The sequence below is a fragment of the Dufourea novaeangliae genome, unplaced genomic scaffold (genome assembly GCF_001272555.1).
Source record: "Dufourea novaeangliae isolate 0120121106 unplaced genomic scaffold, ASM127255v1 scaffold12, whole genome shotgun sequence".
Classification (NCBI taxonomy): domain Eukaryota; kingdom Metazoa; phylum Arthropoda; class Insecta; order Hymenoptera; family Halictidae; genus Dufourea; species Dufourea novaeangliae.
In genome coordinates, this window is record NW_015373886.1 from 1,226,033 (window position 1) to 1,250,869 (window position 24,837).

The following is a 24,837-nucleotide window of genomic DNA, read 5'->3' on the forward strand; positions in this document are numbered from 1 at the left end:
ACAGAATTCTACCTATGTTACTTAACATATACTGATATAATAATAATTCTTAATAAAATTATATGCATAACAGTTGTATGGATTAAAAAAATTATCAATATTGAACTATTTTATTTATGACACAATTGATACTACAAAATGTTACTTTTGTTCTTTAATACTGCTAACATCTTCGAAAAATAAAATGTATATTATGGTTGAATACATGTTATTTTCTCGAAACATATATAGGCCCAATAATTTAATTGCATTTTAAATAAGTTTAGACGAATTTCAAAATATGTGCAGTAGTAATCAAGATACCTATTTCATTCGTATTTAATATTTTCATGTCATAATATTTACAATAACGAATATTATACAAATATAATTTATCTCCTGTAGATAATTATTTGATAGTTCACACGCATATTTATACATTAAAATATTTAAGAAACCAAACAAGTTCATCCAGTTTATCATGAGAGTACTATTATTTTTTTCATTAGTTGTCAAAAGTCAAACAATATATTTAATAGGACCATAAAAATTGTACTTAAAATTATGAAGTATCATTTAAAACGATTTTGTGGTTTTAATTAAGTATTCCAAAGTTTGAATTGCTCACCAGCTTTCTCCTGCTACGATTTCTCCTCTTTCTCCTTGTTATACCTTTCTAATTCTTTTAAAAATTGTGCTTTTGGCTTCATGACATTTGGTCTGTCCCCTCGACATTTTGGACAGAACCATTTACCTTTTGGTTTAGTACTTAATGAAACACATGAGAAATGAAACCATTCTATAGGACATAAATCATTATCACACAAAATCATTTCCCCATATGATATTTGATCGCAAAGACAGTATGTTGGTTCATCTGGATCTATTGCAAGATCATCTTCTGGTGGTGGGGGAGTGTCTTCACGATGCTGGTTTTGCTGATTACCCTGTTTAGACTTCCTCTTCTTCTTCTTTCCAGTGTTAGTAGTGGTTGTTTTCTTTTGATTACCATTACTTGCATTGGACAAAGAATTCGAACGTGTTTCTGTCATTACGATCATATCCATTGTATTGGAGGACTCTACTAATGTTTCTGTTCTTGTTCTTCGAAGCCTCTTGGTTTGTCTTTCTGAATTATTTGCATTGCCAGAAGAATTTGAATTTACATTAGCATTTGTATCCCTAATAGATTCGCTGCTTTCTTGTTCTTTTCCAAAATCTGTCAATAATTTGAGAAAAAAGAATTAGCATAACATTACAAATGTTTATATACATGATATATAGAAACTGTACAATAAATGAACATACCAAGGTTACGATAATCTAGATCTAGCTGCCTGGATTTATTTTCGATTAGATCTTGTACTTGTTGAACTATTTGTAACTTCTCATCCCCAATTTCCTTAGCAGCAATCAATGCTTGTTGCACTCTTAGCAATGCTCTCCTCCTAACAGCCAAGTCTGTGTCATTTCTCAATGCCTCCTGCTGTTGATCCACTTCCCGTAAATAAGCTACGTTAAATAAAAGAAGAATAATGAATCATTTGCAACTTTCCAGTATTTCATTCAATTACAAGAAAATAGAGATAAAATACTAAATCAATTACAAAGTGTACAACACTTAAAAATACAAAAATACGTTCTTAGTCTATGATTGTTTATTTAAGAAATACACGCAGATTTTTAATACTATTCTGTTTCTTTCACATTTTCATTGTGCGTCAGATATTCTGACCACGTAGATTACACTTTGATTAAACATTCACAGATTTTCAAGTCACGAAAACGGAAATATATCGAATGCAAGTCGTCGAACGTACATACACGATGTGTTCTTTTAAAGGTTTGTTAATTTCAATTACTTTGACAAGTAGCGTCGAGCTCACGAAGCCGGGAAACATGTCTCTGTAAATCGTTCGGCAAATTTTCCACACAGTCCAAATAATTCTCGATATAGGTTGCGGAATATAAAGCCTCCACTACGGCTTGGTTTAACATGTTCGCTCTCTTACGAATTCTCCTCGACAGTTAAAAAATGTTTAAACAGTTCGTCCGTAAGTAAAATTTTCAGTAACGCTGCATCAACTTTTCGAACTTTTCGCACCATTTATACAGATATTCAGGATCAATTAATTGACAACTACACTAATCTGGATCGATAGAACCGCAGGAAATGCAGGTAAACTGTTGTGGGGCTCTTTTCGGATACTCCATCTGTATTTGTCATGAGAGTCAAACATGGCCGCCAAGTTCTCAGCTTGTTCCACAAATTTCTCTTCCAAAACACGATACAAAACATTCTGGTAATACCAGTTATTTCGTTTCCAAATACGTATACACGTGTATCGGAATAAAATATAAGAAAATTTTCCGATTACATACTTAAAATGTAATTTTCTATAACTCATTCACAACAGGTGTACAATATATGTATAACAAAACTGGATTTTATTAAGTTTTGCTAACTTTAGAATAATAGCTTATACTGACAATCATAATTATGTATTTTTTTTTATAAATTGCATGTACATTTCTCTACATTACATCCCGAACAAAATGCTTGTGCACACCACTCTGAAAAACTAAATTATCGGTCAAAATACGATCTCTTCCTCGTATCGTGTTATTCAATGGTGTACAATGCACTTTGTATTTTGGCCAACAGTGTTATATTATTTTTTGAAACAGTGTAATTAATATTTAGTCTTTTTGTATTTAATGTAAAGTTATTGAAAAAACTTATTCTGCCATCTACGACAAAATGACCAAAGTAATAGTCAAGTAGTACTATTTTTCAATCCTAGATGACGCATTGTGGTCCTTTAGTGCGTATGTAGTGTATGTACCGTAGTTATTAAATATGTAACATAAACAAAATTATATTAATGTACACTACCAACGTAGGTTGACTGTATAGACAATCTGATGCCACTGAAAAAATGGTTGATCACAATTTATGCACTTTCTTGTATTTTTCAAAATATTTTTCAAGTCAGTGAATATCATGGTACAAGAAGGAACTCTTGTTTTAGCTGGTTTGGGTTGATGCCGCTAGGGCAATCGGAGTGGGGATAACAACTGTTTTCATCATTCGTGTAAAGAATGTATTTTAGTCAAAGGAGAACATGAAACTATTTACTAGAAAACATACTTTAGATTCATATATCTTAACTATCAATATATAAAAAGGAATCTACAATTTAAACGGTAATTTGACTAGCCCTCTGACGTCAGAACTTGAGGCACGGACTACCAATCCCGTCTCACAACCCTATTTGATTTCGTTCGGTAGAAGAAAGAGTCGTGTTTGGGTTCTTGTGTTGCCGCAAAATCCCTGTGACGGTTACTGCAAAAATACTCGTTCCCCTGTTTTCAAGCATTGCGAGAAAATGACGTCCACTGGTACCTTTCAAGGATTCGGCGAAGTGAAGAAGAATTCCAGCAAGTAAGTGACATGCTTGTATTTATGCATCTTCTATTCGTAGAAATATCGTATGGAAGATTTGCTGCCTTTGTCCTAATGGTGCATCCTTTATTCATATGAAAGGTTAAAAAAGACAGAGGCAAAACAGCAAACAGCACCGTTTGCAAGTAATAATATCTTTATTGTGAATTAACTATCATTGTGTATGTTGGAAATTTCGATCATCTGGTGGTACAAATTTTATTATTCTAGTCTTTTTGCTTTTGTTACGATTGATATGTTTTAAAGGATGATTTTTGTTTAAAATACGAATGTTGAACGCTTATCTCTGATAATAATAACGAAAATAAACGATTGGCGTCTTATTGGTTGCCGACTTTTTTGTTATTCACGCTGCGTCAGTTTGAACCGGTCTTAACCGGACAATCCATGTTCTTTTTTTGTGGTGGTAAGGTTTTGGCAAATTCTAAAACTTATGATGATTGGAAATATTAATTTTGTAATTCACGTTTAAGGGACAATTTGTGCTTCGAAGTATACACAAAGGTTAACAAAACATGCATTCTACACGGTATCTTTACGATAACCGGAGATGAACTATGAGTTCATACGCGTTTTTCATTGACAGGTGTCTTCATTGTTCTTGGTATTAAACTGATGCTGGACTTCGTTAATTTTCAAACACATTACTGTCGCTAATGCAACAAAAATCTCCCAAATTTTTCTTCTATCTTTCTTAAATTTTACAACAAAATGTCCCAGAAAAATACAGTACTAAATGTGTCAATGCTTTTGTTCGATAAATTAAATTTGTCACATTAGGTTAACTGTATTCAGGTAAAAGTAAACACAATGCTGATCAATTTAATTATTGCACTTGGTTATTGTAGAGTCGGTAATGTCTTAAGTATGTTGCAGTCGTAAGTGCGAAGGAATGGCAACAGATTGCGTTCCATGCACCACTCCGCGTGGAGTTTTTACTAGTTTTTATACATCCGTTGTGGTAATATGTGTTTAGAAAATGTACATATTTTTATTTAATGAAACTACATAATTAAGCCAGAATTTGGCAACTTACCCTGAACACGACATTTACTGAATTTTAACGTTTTATTGACAATAATATTAACATAAAAAGACTTGCCCGTTTTAATATTTTTTCGTATGTAAAAATAAAAAATTCTGTTTTTCGACCGTAATCCACGAGTTAAACGAGTTTAACAATAAAATGCGGAATATGGTTTGCACTTTATACAATATATGTATACAAAATGTAAACGTCATAATTCAGAAAGCAGTGTCGTGTGCATAATCCTTTCCTACTTTGTAAGGTCTTGGTGAGTGAGTTTACCTCTGCGAGTGTCACGTTACGAGTCTGTCGTTTTTGTAGAAAAAAGCTCGTGGTTTACCGCATAACGGCTAAACATTACAGTGCATGTTTTGAATAAACGGACCGGTTGACTTTCCGGTCAGAATTAACAATAAAGCAGAAAAAGAATGTAAAACATAAGAAACGGTTAAAATTTCGAAAGAAAAAAGTATACGTAAATAATAGTACACAATTTTATACTATAACAACATAACAAGTTTTAACCACATATCTGTTACTTTTATATACAACGCGTATGAGACGCGGATACGTTCAAATTACCGGATGTCCGGTAGCGATGATAAATGAAAATGACAGCCGGCTAACCCTTTTCCCGTATACGTCCCGAAAGAATAAATCTTTTTTTTTTTGTGAATTTCTACCTCCAGAATACAATTGTGCGTTGCATGAGAACCATTCGTTAATGGTGTCTTTCTTTGGGCTGTAAATATTTTCTTCGGAACGCGAATGCGAATAATACGGACTCTTCCGAGAGACCGAGTCACGGCTGGTTCCAGGCTGACTCACCCGACGTCTCGTAGTTCCTAGCGTGCCACGTAGAGGCGTGTACATTTAGGCCCGAAGCTTCGTAATTGCATAGGTATATACGATGCACTGCCCACCCTTTGTTCTCCTCCTCTTTCCGTTTCTCTCACGCGCGCTCTTTATTTTATCCATTTTTGTGTCCCCCGCTGATTTTTTGTTGTTCGGACTTCAGCGACAAGGGGGACACAATTCTGGGAATCGCATGACCATAGGGGAACATTAATTTTGCATATGTCCGCCACCGTCATGTGCGTGCATTGCTCGTTGTTTGGATACCATTCATAATACAAGTATACCTTGGACTGATGCAACCGTATTCTCCTGGATTAATGTTTACGAAGTAATCCGAATAGCTTTAACCTTTATCTTGTAATTGTTTTGCTATGTCGCATCTTGTTACATTTGTTCAGGGTTTATTGCAAATTAAAGTCTTGCGAGTAGTACTCGGTATGAAATATTTTGAATAGAGGTATAGAACATTCCCCACGATACGCTCCGATTTAGCGGACAGTGTGCAGGTGTTCGACGAGTGACTAAGTACATATAATATTGTAGAAAAACTACATTACGAGGACTTATAGGCGTTATACATACAGGAATGCTATTTATCTGTAGCGTGGACATATCTAGAGGTAAAAGTAGGGTGATCAACTGTTTCGTTTAACAAGCGTATTTTAACACGAACGCCCAATGTCATTACTATTATCGCGTCCCGATCGTCGTCCTGGCCGAGCCCTATAAGGTAAAGTGACGCAAGGTATTCCGGGTAGGTAGAAAATCCGTGAAGAGTGTGATACAAAGGATAAATATAACCGCAGTCCGTCCCACTGGCCCGAAGGTGTGTATCCAAAGGGAGTCTGACTCTTCGTAGATATTTTGTCTGTGAGAGACTATAAGGACGTGTGTGCTCCGTACCGGTAGGCTGGCCGTTCGCGCGCGCAGTCTCGGACTGTGAATAAAACCGGCCTAAGGCCCTGTACACACGTGCACGCGAGTATCATTCTCCCTACGCAAGTTCGCAACGAGACACCACGGGGGACGCCGCCGCGACGCAGTCGATTCGAGCCGTCAGTGGATTTCGCGATTGTACGGAACACGACGCGGCACCACGCCACTTCCTATCGTGTGTGTTTCTCGACTTTTTAGAGGTGGCGCCTCCTCCTCGTGCGGCGTGCGTTAAGTTCCCTTCGCGATTCTGTCGTCTCGTCTCTCTCGAACGTGGTCGGTGGGGCGTGCGCGCGACAAAGACAGAAACGGAAGAGTATCACAGGCGGCGCGCGGTGACCCAGCCTGGACTGACCCACACACACGTCGTAGCCTGTCCGCGACGCGCATAACCGGCACGAATTGCCGTCGTCCCGACGTTGAATATCTTTCTCGTGTGTCACAGTGCGACGATACGCGTGGATTCAGAGAGGAAACTAGAGGAATCGTTTTTTTTTTCCACGAGTGAACGAAGAAAAATGTGGGCCGGACAGGACGATACTCAACGATTCAAAACCAGGTTCGTACCAACATTTTTTCCACACGCCACTTTGTTCTTCTTGTACAGTGAAGTGTGAGCGGCGGGAGGGATATCGTGATGTTCTTTTCCTGTCATTTTGACAGACACGTTGGTGTAATACACTTTGGAAATGCCTTTCTCTTTGAGTATGCACGATCGAGAGAGACAAGTTCGACGACCTGGTCTCTATCGATAGATCGAAACCGTGGTTCTTCTGTAAATGTGATAAAGTGATTACAGCTGGCCGAATCGATGTGGTTTGCGAGCAATGTCGGGACGGTTGCGAACCAGCGGCAGGCGCGTTTGCGTTTTCCCCGCCTGTTGCTTTTCTCGCGTGTGCTCCCTGTTACCGACCGAGCACCACAAGGGAGCCCCTCCCCTGACAGAAAATTTCGGAGTTTGTTTTTACGGTTTCTTATCTTCGCGGTGGGCCATAAATTCGTGAAACCTATCGCTCGAGGCATCTGTCACGTTTCCGTGAATATGTGACGCATACCTGCCGGCCACGGTGGTTTCCACGAACATATGGCTCGACAGGATAAAAAGTTGTGGATTTTTTGTGTCATTTCAAGGGGTCACGATAGTGGGGATAATTATCTAGATTAAATTTCGATATGCGTACGATCGATAATAGTTCAGTTAGGAATATATACAGGGTGGGAACACTTTCGTGATCAAAGATATAATATTAATCGAAAGAGAAACGTCACTATCATCAAACATTAAAAAAAAAAAAGAACGTCTCTTTGTTTCACTATCCGACTGGTTGTTGGTCGGATATTCTCGCGGAAGCCCACCAACTAGTCTCAAGATTATTCCAAATGTGATTTCCTGACGCGACAAATTTCGATGTTAATCGTCTCTTCGATTAACGGCTTCAAGGAGAACTGGAATCGAGGGGCGGCCGGGGCCCCATCAGTCCAGTTTCTATTTCTGCGATCGCGAGGGAACAAGAACGTAAAGATCGCGGTCGTTTCCAGACACAGCCACGAAACTGCACAAAGGTTAATGCCAGTGTAACGAGAGCAACGAGTTACCGGGCACCAGACGGACGTGCTTCTTTTCCACCGCCTCGTTTCGTTTACAGGCACGAGTCACGCTACTCCTCGACCACGGAATTTCGAATTTCATGCTTCGAAACTTTAACCCCTCTCGGACTGTCGAGGCGGTCGTCGTTTCGTGAAAATATACCGGTTATTCCTGAAATAATAAATTATTTCTGTAGTTTTTCTTTTGCTTTTTATCGAGTGCTTTTATCCAAAGAGCAATTCTGTGTCCACCTCGAAAGTAACTCCATGTGTTACAAAGGACGGCCGAAGTCTCTGGTTCCCCGGTTGGAAACGAACGAGACGGAATCGATGAATCATTGGCGTCGATAAGGCGATAAACAATAATGAGTACAGATGTGCAACAGTGTTGGGAATATAAAATTGTTTGGTAACGCGTAAGCTTTCTTACAACAGTCGATAACGTGTTTCGGGCAATATTCCTTATCACCGTGTACGAGAAACGATGAGTCATAATGGGTAGAGGATGTAAGTTGTATTTGGACACGAGTATCAATGCATTTGAGTGCTAGTGATGCGACACCTTATGTGATTTAACACATATTCTTTTAGTGTAGATTTTTCATTTTATAATAGATATTGTTTTCTTTTTGCGTTACATTTATATACACAGGGTCCTCACTTTTGATAAGCACGCCCCTGGATACTTATGCCTTGGCGTGCGCCATTAGAACACGGAACACACTCGACTGTCAGTAATCGATATTAATTGAGATATATCGTGGCCATCCGCTGGATACGTGTGCCGAGACCCGTTCCTGGTTTCTCTTCGTACCTTTCTTCGATTATATTATTACAATATGGGTACGCGTTTTCGTTACACAAAGCGTCGTCTGTCAACAGGGCCGAGCCAGCTGTGACACGGTTCACTTTGTCGTGTGGGTAGAACTTGTTTTTAAACAAGAACTCGGCACCACCGAGAGCTTTCATTCGACCGGATTTCACTAAATATCATATCGAACAAACGCGTATGCCGCTCGACCGCTGGTACATACATGTGTCCGACAATTGCGTTTGATCTTGTTTAATGACCGAACTAGTTTTAACGATCATTTACTGGAATATGTCCTGTAGTAAAGTATCAAATATTCGAAACATTCGAATCATTCGAATCCAATAACTCTGCCCCTATTATTCACCGGTTTCCATTCCCAAAAAACGTGTCTGACCATTGTCTATCGTTTCTACTAATAGAAATCTCAAATAAGTACGCGTAGGTTAACCCTCGGAGGGAGGACGTTTTTTAATGTCCGTACAACAAGGGTGTCTTACTTTGCTTTTTTTTATACGACCCAATATGAACAACTCCTAGCTCAAACTCGATTTATATGTTAATGTGTTACATAGAGCTATCAAAAACACGGGTCAGTTGGACCCAAACACTACTCTGTGACGGTTAAACGAAAGCCAATCATATTGTACATACAGAACCCATATATTTCGTAATTAAATTATACGTTTTCTGCGTTCGACCTGCAATCATTTGAAATTTGCACAAACAGCCAATTCATAACGAATCACTCATTCTCGATTGTACCACGACAATTGGACCGCCCCTGTGTCCCTCGAATTACAAGTTCTCGATGAAAATCAGTCTCCCTTTCCCTGGACTCCGCCCCTAATTCATTGCTTTCAATCTCCAACGAACACCGGTCGCGTTTCAAAACGCATCACCGCGGCTGGTCGCATCGGTTCAGCTGATCGTATCGGTTCAGCCCCTCCGGTTACTGATCCATCCATGTCGGTGTGTCTTGTCTTGTGGAGTGGGGTAAGACACCGACGGTGCGGTTGATCATTAAGTTCCTTAACGACGGGGTCAGCGTCGTCGTTCCGTTTTATCCGCGTGTGTTCGCCGTCTGTTTTTTCCGTTGCATATCGGGCATCGACCTCTTTCCGCGACGGCGACATTTTTTCTTTCTTTTTTTTTTTTCGACGCCGCCCGCTTTTTCCCCCGGTTTCCCCGGTTGCTAGTTGCGCGTCCTCCTCTAATTGCCGTCAATCCACCACCACGGAGAGAAAGAGGGAGGAGGCGGAGAGCCCCACTGCCCCGAGCCGTCTGAAAGCCACTCGACATAATAAAGTCTAGTAGCCCGTGTCTCCTCGAACTTGATCGCGTGGGCGTTTCGCGCGATGGTGATCGTCCGCCACCGTGTTTCACGTCCCCGCGAGCGGATTCCCCGACGATCTCGTCGTCTTATCGGGTCGTTGGTCGCCACGTTAAAGGACACAAAGAGAGGAGGGCTCCGGTCCTCTGACCGTAACCCACGTTCCTGAGATCGTTTATCTTCGCGCTTGGTCACGATCATGCGCCCGACATTGATAATGAAGCGGTCTCTGGATTGATGGCTTGATAGATTGGTTTCTTGTTGCTCTGGAGATATCCGAATGAGAGATTGTTGCGGATCGTGTTGAACATTGTTTCGACGGTTGGACGAATTGGTTTTGACAAGGAACGGTGTATTGTGTTAAGGACGTTCCCAATGTAGGCGATGAGAAGATTTAGGAGGGGGAGTCTAGTTATTCTATTTTCTTTATTTTCAAAATATTCAAATTCTTATTTTCTTTGTTTTTGGAAATTTTGATAATGGCGATAGTTTGCCTGAAGGGGGGTGTTGAGAACAATACAGGAATGCTATTTATCTGTAGCGTGGACATATCTAGAGGTAAAAGTAGGGTGGTCAACTATTTTCTTTATTTTCAAAGTATTCAAATTCTTATTTTCTTTATATTTGGAACTTTTGAAAATGGCGATAGTTTGCTTGAAGGGGGTGTTGAAAACCAAACCTCGAAAAAGTTGGGAAATTATGATTTATGGTTTGGGAGAAGATACCATGGTGTTTTGATACTGGGAATGGTAGAGGATCAGCAATTGGAGACATTCGCAATTAAAGTTAAACTTTTACTTGAGGTTAAATTGGAGAGCTAAATGAGGAGATTAGAGGGCGTGTATTACAACGAGCACGGCGTTTTAAGGATGCGTGGGATTGGAAGGAACAGTACCCATATCAGATGATAGAAAGTTGGCCCCTAACTAGTAAACGACCTGTCGCATAGATGAATAATCCGACGACTACTTTGTAATACTTTTAATAATACAACTGGGTGTTGTTTCTCGGCACCTTTTTGTAGATGGTGTGCCATTTACTGGCAGTTGAAGGTACATACTTAAAATGCTAGAGCTTCCAATATTCTTCGCTAGGTTGTGTTAACGAAAGAAAAATGAAAATTCGTTTCTGATGCATGTGGTCTGTAGTTAAAAGTTCATGTATGTAGGAAGATACATAGAAAAATAAAGTTCGAAACGTAGGGATAGATGAATCTATGTAGCAGTTAATTTTTGACGAAACACTGCAAAAAGAGAACGAAGAGACAGATTCTAAGCCATATGCAGTGTATAATCCTAATAGTTTATGAAATATTTAACAATAAGGTCTCATTCGACTGAGTTAGGCGGATGAACGAAAATGATTTCCATTCATTTCCATTGTTTTTAATCGGCACGCGCATTATTATTCCCAGGGTACCCAGGGCGTGTCGCGTTTCATTCGATACATCGACGTCGGGCTCTGTGCGCACGACGTGACGCGCGCGAAATGCAACACACAGACGAGCCAGAGCCAGGCCGCGTGGCTGTCGTCGGTGTCCTGTTGCAGTGGGAACGTTGCTTTTCTCTTGCGACTCGTTTCACCGATCCTCTTTTGTGCATTCTCGTGTTCCGTTCTCATTCGACCGGTTTTAAAAGTCTCTGCCGGGGACGCGAACGCGCCCTGAAACGCGCTCAGCTTTTTTCGACCGAGTCTCGACGATCATCCCAAAAAGATCCTCTAGAAAAGATCCTCCAGAAAAGATCCTCCAGAAAAGATCCTTCAGGAAAGGTCCCACAGGAAGGGTGCTCTAGAAAAGGTCCCCCAGAAAAGATCCTCCAGAAAGGGTCCTCTAGAAAAGGTCCTCCAGAAAAGGTCCTCCAGAAAGGGTCCTCTAGAAAAGGTCCCCCAGAAAGGATCCTCGAAAAATCAATGACAATGTATCAGCAATTGATTCTGATGTCGATGGTCATTGGGGACCCCCGTGGTGCTATTGACAAGTTGTATAGGGGTCAGTGACGATCCCCAATGGTAGTCAGCGGTGGTAACAGTCGCTTAATTCAATTCTTGATCTCCTAACATCCTTAATATAATAAGCGTAGGTACCCTGGTTTGGGATTTGTTTTCATGAAATGATCCGAAAGCTTCAGTGTCCCTTCCTCCCCTCATATTCCCATGAGATTCAGAGCCTCTTCGCCTATTCCGTGAACCATCTATTTCCCGTATCGTTTTCCCAAGGTGTGATATACAGGTGAACATTCACCATCGTGAAAGCCCCTTGAATGGCTCCAGCAGCCGCGGTCGAACGCACACGCACGCGAGGGAAACTATTTGTTCCGAGAAGTTTACGGTTGATTGTACGATTACGTGCTAACATGCGCCGCCCTTCAGATGGAATATTAAATCCCCTTCCCCTTTCCTCGATCCGAGGCGTATTTGCATGCGCTGCCGAGCACTTTCTAGCGGCGTGGTGGCGTGGCGTACCCGCTCCTATTTTCCCATCTCCGTCTCAGCCGTTTATTAGAGAATTCGTTCACGAGCCAGGTACTTGGCAGCTCTTAACAGCGTGTCGGATTGAATGCAATCACAGCTGATAAGCGGGCTACAATGTCCACGCAAATAGACAGTGATTGCTATTGTTCATGACAAACACGATTACACTTATTTAGCCCGCGTACTCCCCCCCCCACCCCTCTCCCCACACTTGAACAACGAGCCATCTTCTTCCGAGTGCACGCGCTCATTTTGAGAAAGAAGATACCTTCCTTCTTCGTTTTCACTTCGCTTTTATTGAAAACTTTACCATTCCAGCCACTCTGGAAACTCTATTCAAATCCTTGACGATTCCGATGTGTTAGTAGGGTAAACGGGCCAATGAAGGAATATTTAGGAGATTTTGTAACTATTAAAGCTGATTTTTTAATGATAGTGTTAATAAATATTTGACACATGAAAATTAGATTTTTTAATATCTATATTTACCTTTTCATGACGCATAGATTTCAATTTGAAATATTGGAAAGATGTAATTAATTAAATTAAAAAAAGAAAATGTAAATTTTTGCAGTGAATGAGTAGTATTAAGTAAACGGACATTTCTACAGAAAATCAATATTTAATCGTTTGCTTATTTTAATAACTTAATGTATTCGTTTTTATATACAGGGTGATACGAAAAAAGGGTTCATAACTTCTAGGGTAGATACTACTCATCAAATGATGGAAAAAGTGTCCTAGTAAATATGGGCCGGAAGATTAATAGTTTCAAAATTCTAGATAATTTTTTGTTTCGGTTAAAGCGAGTGAATTTCTCGCTTCGGGGGCTATATACGGTACCGTATAGGAACAATGAAGAAAATTGTAAAGGAACTAATAAAAATTGTAGAAAACCTTACCAGAAAAAGAAGCAATGATAAGGTAATCCATTGTTTCCATACTGTACGATAGCCTTCGAAGCGGGAAAATCGCTAGCTTTAACCGAAACAAAAGATTGTTTATATCTTTGGAAATGATAATCTTCTGACCCATGTTCACTAGGACATTTTTTCATTGTTCGACGAATACTTACTATCTACCCTAGAAGTTAGGAACCCTTTTTTTGTATCACCCTGTATAATCTTCATTCAATGATATGCGTTCATTTACAGGTGCATTCACCCTAGAGTTGTTTTCTCGAGTACAAAATCGTTAGTCGATAATGAACTATATTCGATTTGTGAATGTTTTTGTTGATTTCTTTTCATGTACATTACTAATAGAAGACACGAATGTAATTAATCTGTTAATCGGAACCTACTGTTGGCGATTCGAAGCGCTCTTCCCAGCCGTGGGCAATAATAAATTACGCGAAACAAGTGCTGCCTATAGCATGTTACGAATATATCTTAATGTTACTTCTCAGACAAATAGATTACCAGAAGGATTAATCGATAAACACTGTTATTTTATGTTCCGTTTAAGACCCCGCTGTGTTTACGACCTAGCAACACCGCGATCCACCATCGCGAGCGCCGCCGCACGGCATTACATCCCCATAAAACGTCTTGGGACTCCTATTGGGGGACCTAATTAATTCGACCTCCTTTCCACTATTTCCGTTATTCACCCGCATCGTTCAGAAACACGATTCTTCGATATAATCCGCGGAAAATCAGATCAAATAGAATTTAATTAGCCCCGACCGACCGTTGGAAACACGCCCATAGAAAGTCCTGAAGTTGGCGAAAGAAAGCGCGGGTTTTTTCGTTCGTTCGTCCAAACACGACACTTTCCTCGTCGGAAGAGAGGAGGAGGCCGGGATCGTTAAAATCCCTCCGAACGGAATTGAATTTGCCGTTGCCTGCTCGATCCCCGCAAATGGATCGCGGTTTCTCGACAAAATTTCTGCTCTTCTTGCCAGTTTCTCTCTCTTTCGCTTCATCTCGTCTGGTCGACGCCGCGATCACGGAGCAAAACCAGGCTGCTGCATCTTGATTGCACCGTCGCAAAACGAACTTTCAGCCGGATACCAGTGCTCCGAGTTTTTCTTGCTCCCGTAGACACCCGCCGTTGATTTATCTCGCCAGAAACCTATCCACTCGGATAAAATTAGAGGAAAATACGGCGGCTCACTGAGTGTGTGAATTAGGGATGTTCGATTCCGATTCGATTCATCAGAAGGTCGATTTTCTTGGGAAACACGTTACTGCCGTATATACAGGGTGTCCCAAAATAATGGGACAAGTCGCAACATGTATATTCCTCATGCAAATACAAATCGAAAAGTCCTTTACCGTTTTGTAATCAGAAGCTCCATTGCCAAAATATTAGCAGTTGAACGAACTCCAATCAGCTGAACGGGCGGTCACAGGTACGCTCAGCTGATTGGAGTTCGTTCAACTGCCAATATCAAGGAAATCGAGCCTCAGATTACAAAACAGTAAAGGACTTTTCGATTTGTATTTGAATAAGGAATCTGCATGTTGCAATTTGTCCCATCATTTTGGAACACCCTGTACAACACATAACTAACGGTCAAAGGTATAGGACTAGGCCTGATAATTAAATAAAAAGGAAAATATTATTCTAAAAAGAATTAGTAAAGATAACGTGTGAGAACCGACGGGAAGTGATTTGTATATGTATACTGATCCCGTATCTGTTATTTTATCGTAACAGAATAATGAGTTACTGTTCTATCGATCATGCATTCTGGTCCCATACTTTTGGCCGGTAGTTGTACGTGTTGTACACATATGGCAGTGATGTGTTACCCAAGAGAATCGACCCTCTGTTTCCGATTCGATTGCTGAAGAATTCTGAAGAATCGAATCAGAATCGTATCAGAATCGTACATCCCTGGTGTGAATGTCCTTGGTTTTACCACGGGAGCACCGACGTCGGTTATTCCCTCGGTACATCGAGCTTTCCTCTTCGATCACGCTCCGAGGAGCACTTCTGTTTTTTCGTTGGTCGATTACGTCCGACGTTGTTTGCGATGCCTATTGGTAATAGCTTTATTTTCCCTCGTAGATCGTTCCTCGAACGTGTTTCGAACTTAATCGTTGCGCGACGATTACCGGTAATGGCGAACCGGTGTTCACCTTTCAACGCGTTAGATCACACGGATATAATGTCTGGTGATCCATGAGATCAGGCGAATTTGAATCCTGATACGAGAGCATTTATCTTGCGGGGTAGAGTCGAGATGTTAGCGTGTTGCGCACGGTCTCCTTGTATACAGGCTGCTTTATCTTGTGCAGAGCACCAGGAATGTTTCGGGATACGCGTCGTCCTCCCCTTTTGACCTTTGCGTTCATGTCGCGGTTCCTAGGAGTCGAGGCGCTCTGTAGCGTTGGTGAACAGTGAGCTTCTGCGTGATTTATATTGACACATTACAAACAGAGCCTAAATTATGATCTGGCTGGGGATGTTCATGCAAATAGACTTCCACGGACTGATTTATTGAAACTGGAATTTTGGATTTCCTTTTTCTTTATTTATATAATTTCTTGTTCGGTTGTGTCGAGATATTTGTATTTCTGCAAATTACATCCTAGTCGCGTTTGTTCAATCCTCCCTATTTGAGGTTATACCAAAATTTAGGTTATGTTAGGATTGAGGTTATGCTAGCATTGAGGTTATGTTATCTTATGATTGAGGTGGAAGAGTTTAATTAACAGTTTAAGGACCATACATACAAATCCACAGTTACAAATTACAATAATGTCGTTAACATCTGATATGTATACACAAAAATCGAAAAATTTCACGAATCTCATCTGTAACACCCTGTACACCGGTGAAATCGCTGCCCAAGGTATTGAGTAAACATCGATTGCGGATAGTGCCAGTCGACTTCAATTAAACCGGTCATTTCGTGCCACTTTTTACGTGATCGGTAGCCGATCAGTAAGTCGAGGGTACGTAATTATTCTGGGTAATTTCGAATTGATCGCAAACAAATTACATCGGGGAATTAATTGAATGCCGTCGTCGGGTAACGCTCAGAGTCCGCTTCTCGATGCGTTTCCCATTCCTCGAAAATTTCTATGACATATAGCAGCCGAAAAAGCTACGGGATACATGCATAGTTAAACAAACTGTCAATGTTTCGTGATCTTTATTCACATAAATGAAGTTTAGTAATCGAAAAGCGATTATTCTATTATCCGAAATGTCCTTTAGCTCTTCGAGGCAAACGGGTACCACTTTGAGCATCTCCTGTAATGTAAGAAAGTTTATTTTACTACCACATTTGACCTTGCATGACCTTCAATGATAGCTCGCTGAAGTCGTCTCAATACCGGCTATCACATCGCGAAAAAAAACATAGCATTCCATTAAAAAAAATAGAGATGACCTTGAAATCTCCTCTATGCTTTCACTCACGCAGAAAATGTTTGTGTCACAATATGCCCCACTGTATACCGTGTAAATTTTGTATATAACATTTTTTCATATTATTACAAATAACGGCAATATTCAAAGTGGACACAGTTATTGCCCCACCCTGTACACTCACAGATATGAAAAAATTCATGGTACTAATATTTTATTTCGTAATTTAAAATACGTAGTCATCTGGTAACAGTGGGAACGAAAGGGTTAAAAGTCTGTTTCTGATCGTTGAACGGTTCAGAAGTACCTGTACCTGTATGGTCAGTCGGATATAGTGTTTCCAACGGCTGTATCCTCAGTTCCTTATGCCGCTTTACGAGCGTGTGCCGATCGTCGGTGGATAAAACAGGAGAAGGACCACACAGAATAAAGGCAAGATCGAGCGCACCAGTTATATTCTGATTCGCCGCAAAACATCGCATTAACGTCCCGCGGAACGATCCGCGGGCTCGCGAGGATCTAGCCACACGTGTCCTATGAACACAGGATCGCGGTCGGGCACATTAACCGTTCGTAAACGTCCGGTACGGATTGCGTTTTAAATTCTCCGAGTCGGGAAGTGGAACGAATCGAATGTCATTCCGAGAACCGGCCCTCCCCCTACCCTGTTCGTAGCAATAATCATAGAATTTTATGGGTTTCTTGTTTCCGTGATCGATCTGGGATCCTCGAGCGGCTTGCGACTTTATCCATGGTATAATGCCTTATTTTCACTTGCGCCTAGTCGCGCGATCACAAAATACGTTGTTCGATATGGCACAATTTCTATATACAGTAAATTATCGATGAGTGTTTGAAGGTTTTTCGGCACTGTCAAGGAGAGGTTTCCAGGAGTAACGTTGACTTTCGCAATGAGGTTTAGTGATAGAGCTATTCGAACACTCATCGATGATTTACTGTATGTGGCTGCGATTGCAAAGTTTATGGGATTACGCGTTGCAATACAGTTTGCTGAAAAGTTTGGAGAAACTGGTGCGTGAAAACGTTCACAACATGGATTCGTTGAACTGTAAGCATTTAATTAAAGAAATAGGAGTCATTCATCGATATGGAACATGAAATGATCAGATTATTTTGAAAAAAATAAAAAGAAATCTGCATGGGAAGATATGGTCATGATATTTTGACGGCGAAGAAGTTACAGAAGAAAAAACGAAACAGTTGGATAAGTGATTTTAATTTATTTAAATGTAGAAGTATAGATATGTAAACGTAGATACGTCATTATAGGATTAGAAAATTTTTTAAATACTATGATGCTGATTGGGATAAATTTTGGGGTCGCGCGTGATTCATTCGTGTCATTTTGCATTGCGCGCGTCTAGCCACAAGTGGAAACAAGGCCTAAGACTGGACTGTGCTGGTTGATCACCTGGTCGATTTCTAGATGGTTTTCATCTTCAATGCAGGCTCTTTCCTATACTTTTCTGTTTCGCTAATGATGTGATTTATTACTCCGTCTGTCTCTTTCTGTGTTGAGAAAGTGACGTGAAAACCCAGTATCGAGGATATGTACCGAGGATTTTTCTTGCAAACGAAGGATCTCCTATTATCGAGGCGGGCTATTGGTGATTTTCATGGTAATTGGAGTGCACGTTCTGTTAAGCAACCGTTCCCAGCATTCGCGCTAGAATTCCAGCCAGCTAGGTCAGGGGCTAAATGATACACTGCGCTGAACCGATGCGGTATCGCTGCGTCAACAGACCTTTGACGAAGCTGAGACAGCACAACCTTTACTGTCGATACATCTGAAATATTCCCCCAGAGTATACGTTCTACAGACCCCTAAAAGCTGCAACTTTGTATAACCTGGGTGAAACTGCGGAATATCTTGTATCCATGCGCGCGTTTTTCGTTACTGGGTCGGTTTACACAGTCTTCCAGCGAAGTTCCACGAAGCTTAAGAAGTTGGTTGTTCACCTAAAATGGTAAGAAGACCTCGGACAGGATCTACGCGATGATTTTCATGGCAAACGAAGGTTTACCTCCGTGAGTTTTACTGCTATTGAAGGTGTTCTTCTTCTACCCGTTACACCGTGGCAAAATTCTACGCTCGGCGCCGATGAAACGAACACGCCCCTCTATGTTTACCTTGGAATGCGCGATATATATGGGGCGAAAAAGTGCGACCGCTCGTTAGAGCAAGAAACCATCGTGTGCCCCCCTCCCTCTGCTTTGTTGTACGGTTTTATACATAGGGAAAACTGCAGTTTCGGTGCTGCTGTTGCTGATGTATCTCGCGCCGGGGTAATCTCTGAATCAGCTCCGGAGATCTTTCTCCACGGCTGATCAAGACACGTAACCTAAATTCCGGAAGCGTGTGCCTCGGCTCGCGCAAAACCATGATCGCTTTCCATGGTTTAATCGGGCGCGGTTTTAATTCGACCTTTTCTTCTTTCCATATTTTGTCCCCTATCTCGCTCGTTTTCGCGCTGGTACGTTTTTGTCACTGAATCGCTGCCGTTGCGATTTTTCAACAGTTACGAGCACATTAAGGCGTTTCCCTTTCGTTTGGTATTGTGGATTTTACAGTTTACTGGACGTTTTTTTAATCGACATCCACGTGGATTATGCAATGTCCTCGTTTTGTAATCGGTAGATCGCTGAAAATTTGTGTACTTAAGTACAAAGTTTTGGGGTTTTAAGATTCTTGAGGTTTTAAGATTCTTGGGGATTCAAGAATCCTGGGAATCCAAAAATCCTGGGAATCCAAAAATCCTGGGAATCCAAAATCCTAGGAATCCAAAATACTGGGAATCCAAAAATCCCTGAGAATCCAAAAATCCTGGGAATCCAAAATCCTGGGAATCCAAAAATTCTGGGAATCCAAGATTTTTGGGGATCCAAAATCCTGGGAATCCAAAAATCCTGGGAATCCAAAATCCTGGGAATCCAAGATTTTTGGGGATCCAAGATTGTTGAGTTTGTCATAAATTGGTGCAGTTCTTGGCTATAAAATCCGCATGAACTCTTTGACCAACCTTATTATTCGAATCTACTTATTTTCTTAAAGATTTTATTACGTTTTATTGTATTTTGATCTCTGTTTCCTGTATCTTTCTGGCTTAATTGCGCACGCGTGTTCGCGCGATAGAACACACGGAAGAAGAAGGATACAGGCGAGAAGAGGCCGGAATCATGCTCCGGTGTGCATGCCATTTTTCGCAGTTTCCTTGACCACGCTCTCCGCCGCAAGAGCTGTAATTCGCGGCGGGAATTAAAGCGCGTGGAAATATTTACTGACTCTCGTCCGCATATGTGGCAATCATTCTTTTAATGGGAAGGGGTACGGGTCTGGTTGCTCCTTCCGACTTGGTTTCCTGTCGATCCTGACCCACATTTTCCATGAAATTAACATAGAATCGGTAGAAAACATAGCACATATATCGAAAAGCTTGAAAAGTTTCGAGTAATATTAGCTGTACCAACAACTAATCTACTACATTTGTTCATATTCAATGCTTATTTTCGAAGAAATCAGAAGCATATAATATTTCAATGACATTTGTCCTGATACTTCAATGTTCGCCAACATTTTGAAAGAAGAAAAGGGTAGAAAGATGATTTTAAACTGTGGTATTATAAGGAAATGGTGGATTATTTATTGGTACACCTAATAGTGGCAAGCGTAATATCGTAACGAAATCTTATTTAAAAGGAGTCAGATCTTATTCCTTGGACAAAAATCCAAAGTAATACTACTGTTATATCTATCTCGGACAGAATTCTCAAGTTATATTTTTCGTTGATGCCATGTAAGTGAATAGATTTTTTAAGTCTTTTTCAAACAATGAATGCTAAAATGATTTTCGATAATTATTTTTTTCTGAAAAGCAGGAGCGTATATAGAATGATACAAAGTAAGAAAAATATATAAATTGCGAATAAACAATATTTATTATAAATCTGTACAAATCTAAGGTGTATGTGGGTCTTCAGTGACCCGTCATCTGCTGACCGAGGGTAAATTAATGTTTCTGTAAATTGCTTTCTACACGAATAGTGTTGTTGTTGCACCATGGATTATATTCTAAATCCCGCGATTAATTGTGACGATCTTGTGATGATCTAAATTCCTACATTTTCCCAGCGAGAGGTTCATTAGGGACATCGATTCACGAACCGTTTACCAACCGTTTTCTTTATTAACAAACAATACGTCACGATGAAATCTTAATAAAGCCCGGAAGGCAGGAGCGCAGGAGAGCGGTTGATGCTCTTAATTAGAAGCTCGTGAGGCATCGGTGCTCTCTCTGACCAGCGAATGCGTTTTACATCCGCGTGTGTACCGATCTCACGAACGATTCCGCTCCTACGAATCCTTAGGCGCACCGACATAATTGCGATCGTATTTATCATTCATTATTCCCGGCTACGTATGCTTATCTCGATGCTGCTTGACCGACACTGATGCGAATTCCACGTTTAGTTAATACTTTCAACTCTTTAAAATCTAGATTTTATATGGAAATAGGTTCTGTCTTTTTCCATTCTTTTGAATAATTAAATTATTAGTACACAACGGCGATGTAAGTACCGAAAAACAAGAAGCCAATATCGCCTACTTAGCTACATCCCCAAATTTTCAACATATTGGGTCACCACATTGGCAGAGATCTTACTCACAGAAGTAATTCTTCAGCTATATGTCTCCACTTTTTTGATCTCGAGGTAAATATTGTGAGATTTATACAGCCTTCCTTTCGTGGTTCAGAATCACTTTAGTAAAAGAACATCCTCCGCTACGTATTTCTTCAACCGTCTGTTTAGATGGTAGATAGATCCAGTGCTAAACAGTGAACAATTCCTTCGATATCCCATCAAACTCAGTCTTGAAACACCCATCGTCTTCATCAAACAATCTAACATTACCAGTTTCTATTTTTCCATCCACTTTCAGCTCAAATCTCCATTTCATCTAACAACCCAAGATCGTCAATTTCTACCTTCCCATCCACCTTCAGCTCAAATCCTCTTCAATCTTCATCGAACGATCCAGGATCGCGGCTTCATCGAACGACTCAAGATAGTTAATTTCTACTTTTCCATCCACCTTCAACTCAAATTTCCACTTCATCTAACAACCCAAGATCGTCAATTTGTACCTTCCCACCCACGTTCAGCTCAAATCCTCTTCAATCTTCATCGAACGATCCAGGATCGCGGCTTCATCGAACGACTCAAGTTCGCCAGTTTCTACTTCTCCATCCACCTTCACCTCGAATTCCGACTTCATCGAACAACCCCAGATCGCCAGTTTCTACTTCCTCAACCACCTTCAAATCAACTCGCGACTCCCCCACTTTTCCCCCGCGTGTAACCCAGGCGTCGTCTTATCTGTCCCACAATTACGACCCCATCCATTTTACGATAACTTATAGACTCGTCCATCCCAGTACAAATGTTATCACAGGGGAGGATTACTAACGTTCTCCTCGTTGTCTGGTGCGTTCGACGATGTATTATTCGATCGTGCCCCGAATCTGATCACGGAACACCGGTCGAAAAAAACCGCTCCGCCGACACGGAACAGTTATATTAGCGCGTACGGAACACGAAATATAAAAGCGTCGGTCTGTGTATGGGCGAACGCCTCAACCGGGGGAGCATTAATCACAAACCCAGGGCATAAATACATCGGGGTCCTATACCGCGGGTCTGATCGGTCTGTATCGCGCCGGGTCGACCGGTCGATCGTTCCTGTACATATACGCGAACTTTCCACCTAGTTACGATAACTGTAAACACCGCGTAACGCTCGCTAGAAAATATTTCATCGTTCCACACCGGCTCGTCGGAGCCTGACGAGGCACACGCGCGTATAATAACATCCCCAGGACCTTTGGATTTATGGTGTTTCTCGGTGTGTTGCGAAGCCGGGCTAATTTTACGTTTTGTCATCACTACTCCTGCACTCGGCCCACACGCTTCACGTTCGCTGAGAATGGTACTCGAGGGGTGTAAGCGGGGCTCGGTTTTTCGTGTACTTTGTAAACCAACGCGAGAGTTTCAGAGGCGCGAGCTTATGGGACGAGGTATATTCTTGTTCCGGGGTTCGACAGAATTTACGTGGGCTGTACTCAAGGCGCTTTGTTGTTGGCGGTGGTGGAGGAGGCGGTTCTTCGTGGAAAAACAAAGGGAAACGATGTTGGACGTACACTTCTGCTTAGAAGTGTTAGGACATTTTTATCGAATTTGCGGTGAATGTTACAAGGCATTATGGAATTGCTGAAAGTCTGAGGTAGATATCTACAATATTGTGTAGGGGATATTGACGCGCGACGTGCAATGCCCGAGGGGTTTTCTTAGAAAAATTTGACATATCGAATCGCGCTTTATTTAACCCTTTAAAAGTGTTTGACGAGTATACTCGTCATGCGGAAATAACCACTTTTTGGGTAATAACGAGTATATTCGTTACGATTATACTTTGTTATAATTTCATTTAAATTTACAGTAGGTGCATTTACTTTGCGTTTAACGAACATACTCGTCATCACTTGATTTGAACTACACGCGTAGATACCCAACTCCAAAACAAAATTGCACCATTAAAGGGTTAAGGGGAAGGAATTTTCTTCTGACAGCAGCAGTCGAACACCTTGTGCAGTACAATAACGCTACACAAACAATTAGGTTTAGTCATTTTGAGTTTTTTTCGAGCCCAATCGTACATCCTCCATTCTACGAGTCTCGAGCCTACAGTTTCATTCAGCCACGCGAACCGGGCCGACTCAATTCACAACCGTTCGCCATTCGTGTCGTGTACGACGCGTGACGGCCGCGTAACAATAATTCCCTTGCGTTAACGTGCTTTTAGATGTTCTAGACCGCGAACATATTACGGCTCGATAGAAGCCGCGGCACGAAGAGGGACTCTGACACGCGAGACAGAGAGAGGGAGAGACCTAGAGCATAGCGAGCGTTAAGTGCACGGTCGAGCACTCGGCCGGACGCGCGCCGCTCGTGATCGTCGCGGAATGTTCCGTGCACGTGGCACGCGAAAACGTGTGTAGGCACGCGTGGATTGTTCGCTAGCCTGCTGGTCGATACCGATCGACGCGACGTTCAGTCGGATAATCATGTTACCGGTCGAATAATCGATCCCTTGGGACAGATATTCTATTCCATTTGGGGTTCCATTAGGGTCTAAATGATGTGTAAACTTCAATGAACTTGTACTTGTCAGTAGTGCCCTTTTTTTGATAGTCTAAAAGGGAGCAATGTGTACTTGCTCGATACCGATCTACTTTCAACTAGATAATTGCGTTAGAGGTAGTAGAGCATTTCATTTTTTGGGACGTATGTATTATTTCATCGGGGGTTCCATTAGGGTCTAAATGATGTGAAAACTTCAATGAATTTGTACTTGTCAGTAGACAGTAGTGCCCTTTTTTTGATAGTCTACAAGGGAGCAATGTGTACTTGCTCGATACCGATCTACTTTCAACTGGATAATTGCGTTAGAGGTAGAGCATTCGATTCGTTGGGACGTATGTGTTATTTCATCGGGGGTTGAATTAGAGTCTAATTGAAGGGTAAACCTCAGTGAACTTAGTGGTAGCGTCTTTTTTTCTGATAGTCTAAAACGAAGCAATGGGTACTCACTGAATACCGATCGACAACTGTGTGAGAGATCGAGTATTCGATTCCTTGGGATAGATACTTTATTCCATTGGGGGTTCTATTAGGGTCTAACTTAGACTCTAAGTGAAAGAAAAACTTCAATGACCTTGCAGTTGTCGGTAGACTTCTTTTCTTTGATAGTCCATTCTGGAGTTCAGTTGGATGATCACGTTAGAGATCGTATCTTCGATCCCTTGGAACAGATATTGTGTTCCATTGGGGGTTCAGTTAGGGACCAAATGAAATAAACATATAGTATTTCTCAGTGTAGTGCCCTTTTTTCTGATAGTCCAAAACGGAGCAGCGTGTACTCGTACAGTCTTACAGGTGATAGGAGTCGCTCGTCAAGGGTGTTTCAT

General features: G+C 41.2%; 2 protein-coding genes across 3 annotated transcripts in view; one reads left to right on the forward strand and one right to left on the reverse strand.

Moving 5' to 3' along the window:
• Window positions 1-620: 620 nt before the first annotated feature.
• On the reverse strand, window positions 621-2,256 carry LOC107194512 (inhibitor of growth protein 1). Its single transcript, XM_015584157.1, has 3 exons — window positions 1,842-2,256; window positions 1,288-1,491; window positions 621-1,198 (listed from the first exon to the last, which is right to left on the reverse strand). Exons 1-3 carry the CDS (start codon window positions 1,975-1,977, stop codon window positions 621-623), a joined length of 918 nt encoding a protein of 305 aa, XP_015439643.1. The 5' UTR covers window positions 1,978-2,256.
• Window positions 2,257-3,249: 993 nt separating this feature from the next.
• Window positions 3,250-24,837, forward strand: part of LOC107194726 (microtubule-associated protein Jupiter) — a 97,635-nt gene continuing 76,047 nt past the window's right edge. The window contains exon 1 of one of the 2 annotated variants that reach the window (XM_015584410.1): window positions 3,250-3,424. In XM_015584410.1, coding sequence (XP_015439896.1) covers window positions 3,369-3,424 — 56 coding nt within the window. In that variant the 5' untranslated portion in view covers window positions 3,250-3,368. Of the gene's footprint in view, window positions 3,425-6,482; window positions 6,823-24,837 lie in introns of those variants that run through there. The other variant, XM_015584418.1, reaches the window with a different exon arrangement.

What these genes read in the sequence shown, in the direction of transcription:
- LOC107194512 (XM_015584157.1), bottom strand. Translation starts at nt 1,977, where the DNA reads ATGTTAAACCAAGCCGTAGTGGAGGCTTTATATTCCGCAACCTATATC. An exon ending in GCTCGACGCTACTTGTCAAA is followed by an intron (nt 1,492 to 1,841) that starts GTAATTGAAATT and finishes TATTTAACGTAG; the next exon opens with CTTATTTACGGGAAGTGGAT. An exon ending in TCTAGATTATCGTAACCTTG is followed by an intron (nt 1,199 to 1,287) that starts GTATGTTCATTT and finishes AATTATTGACAG; the next exon opens with ATTTTGGAAAAGAACAAGAA.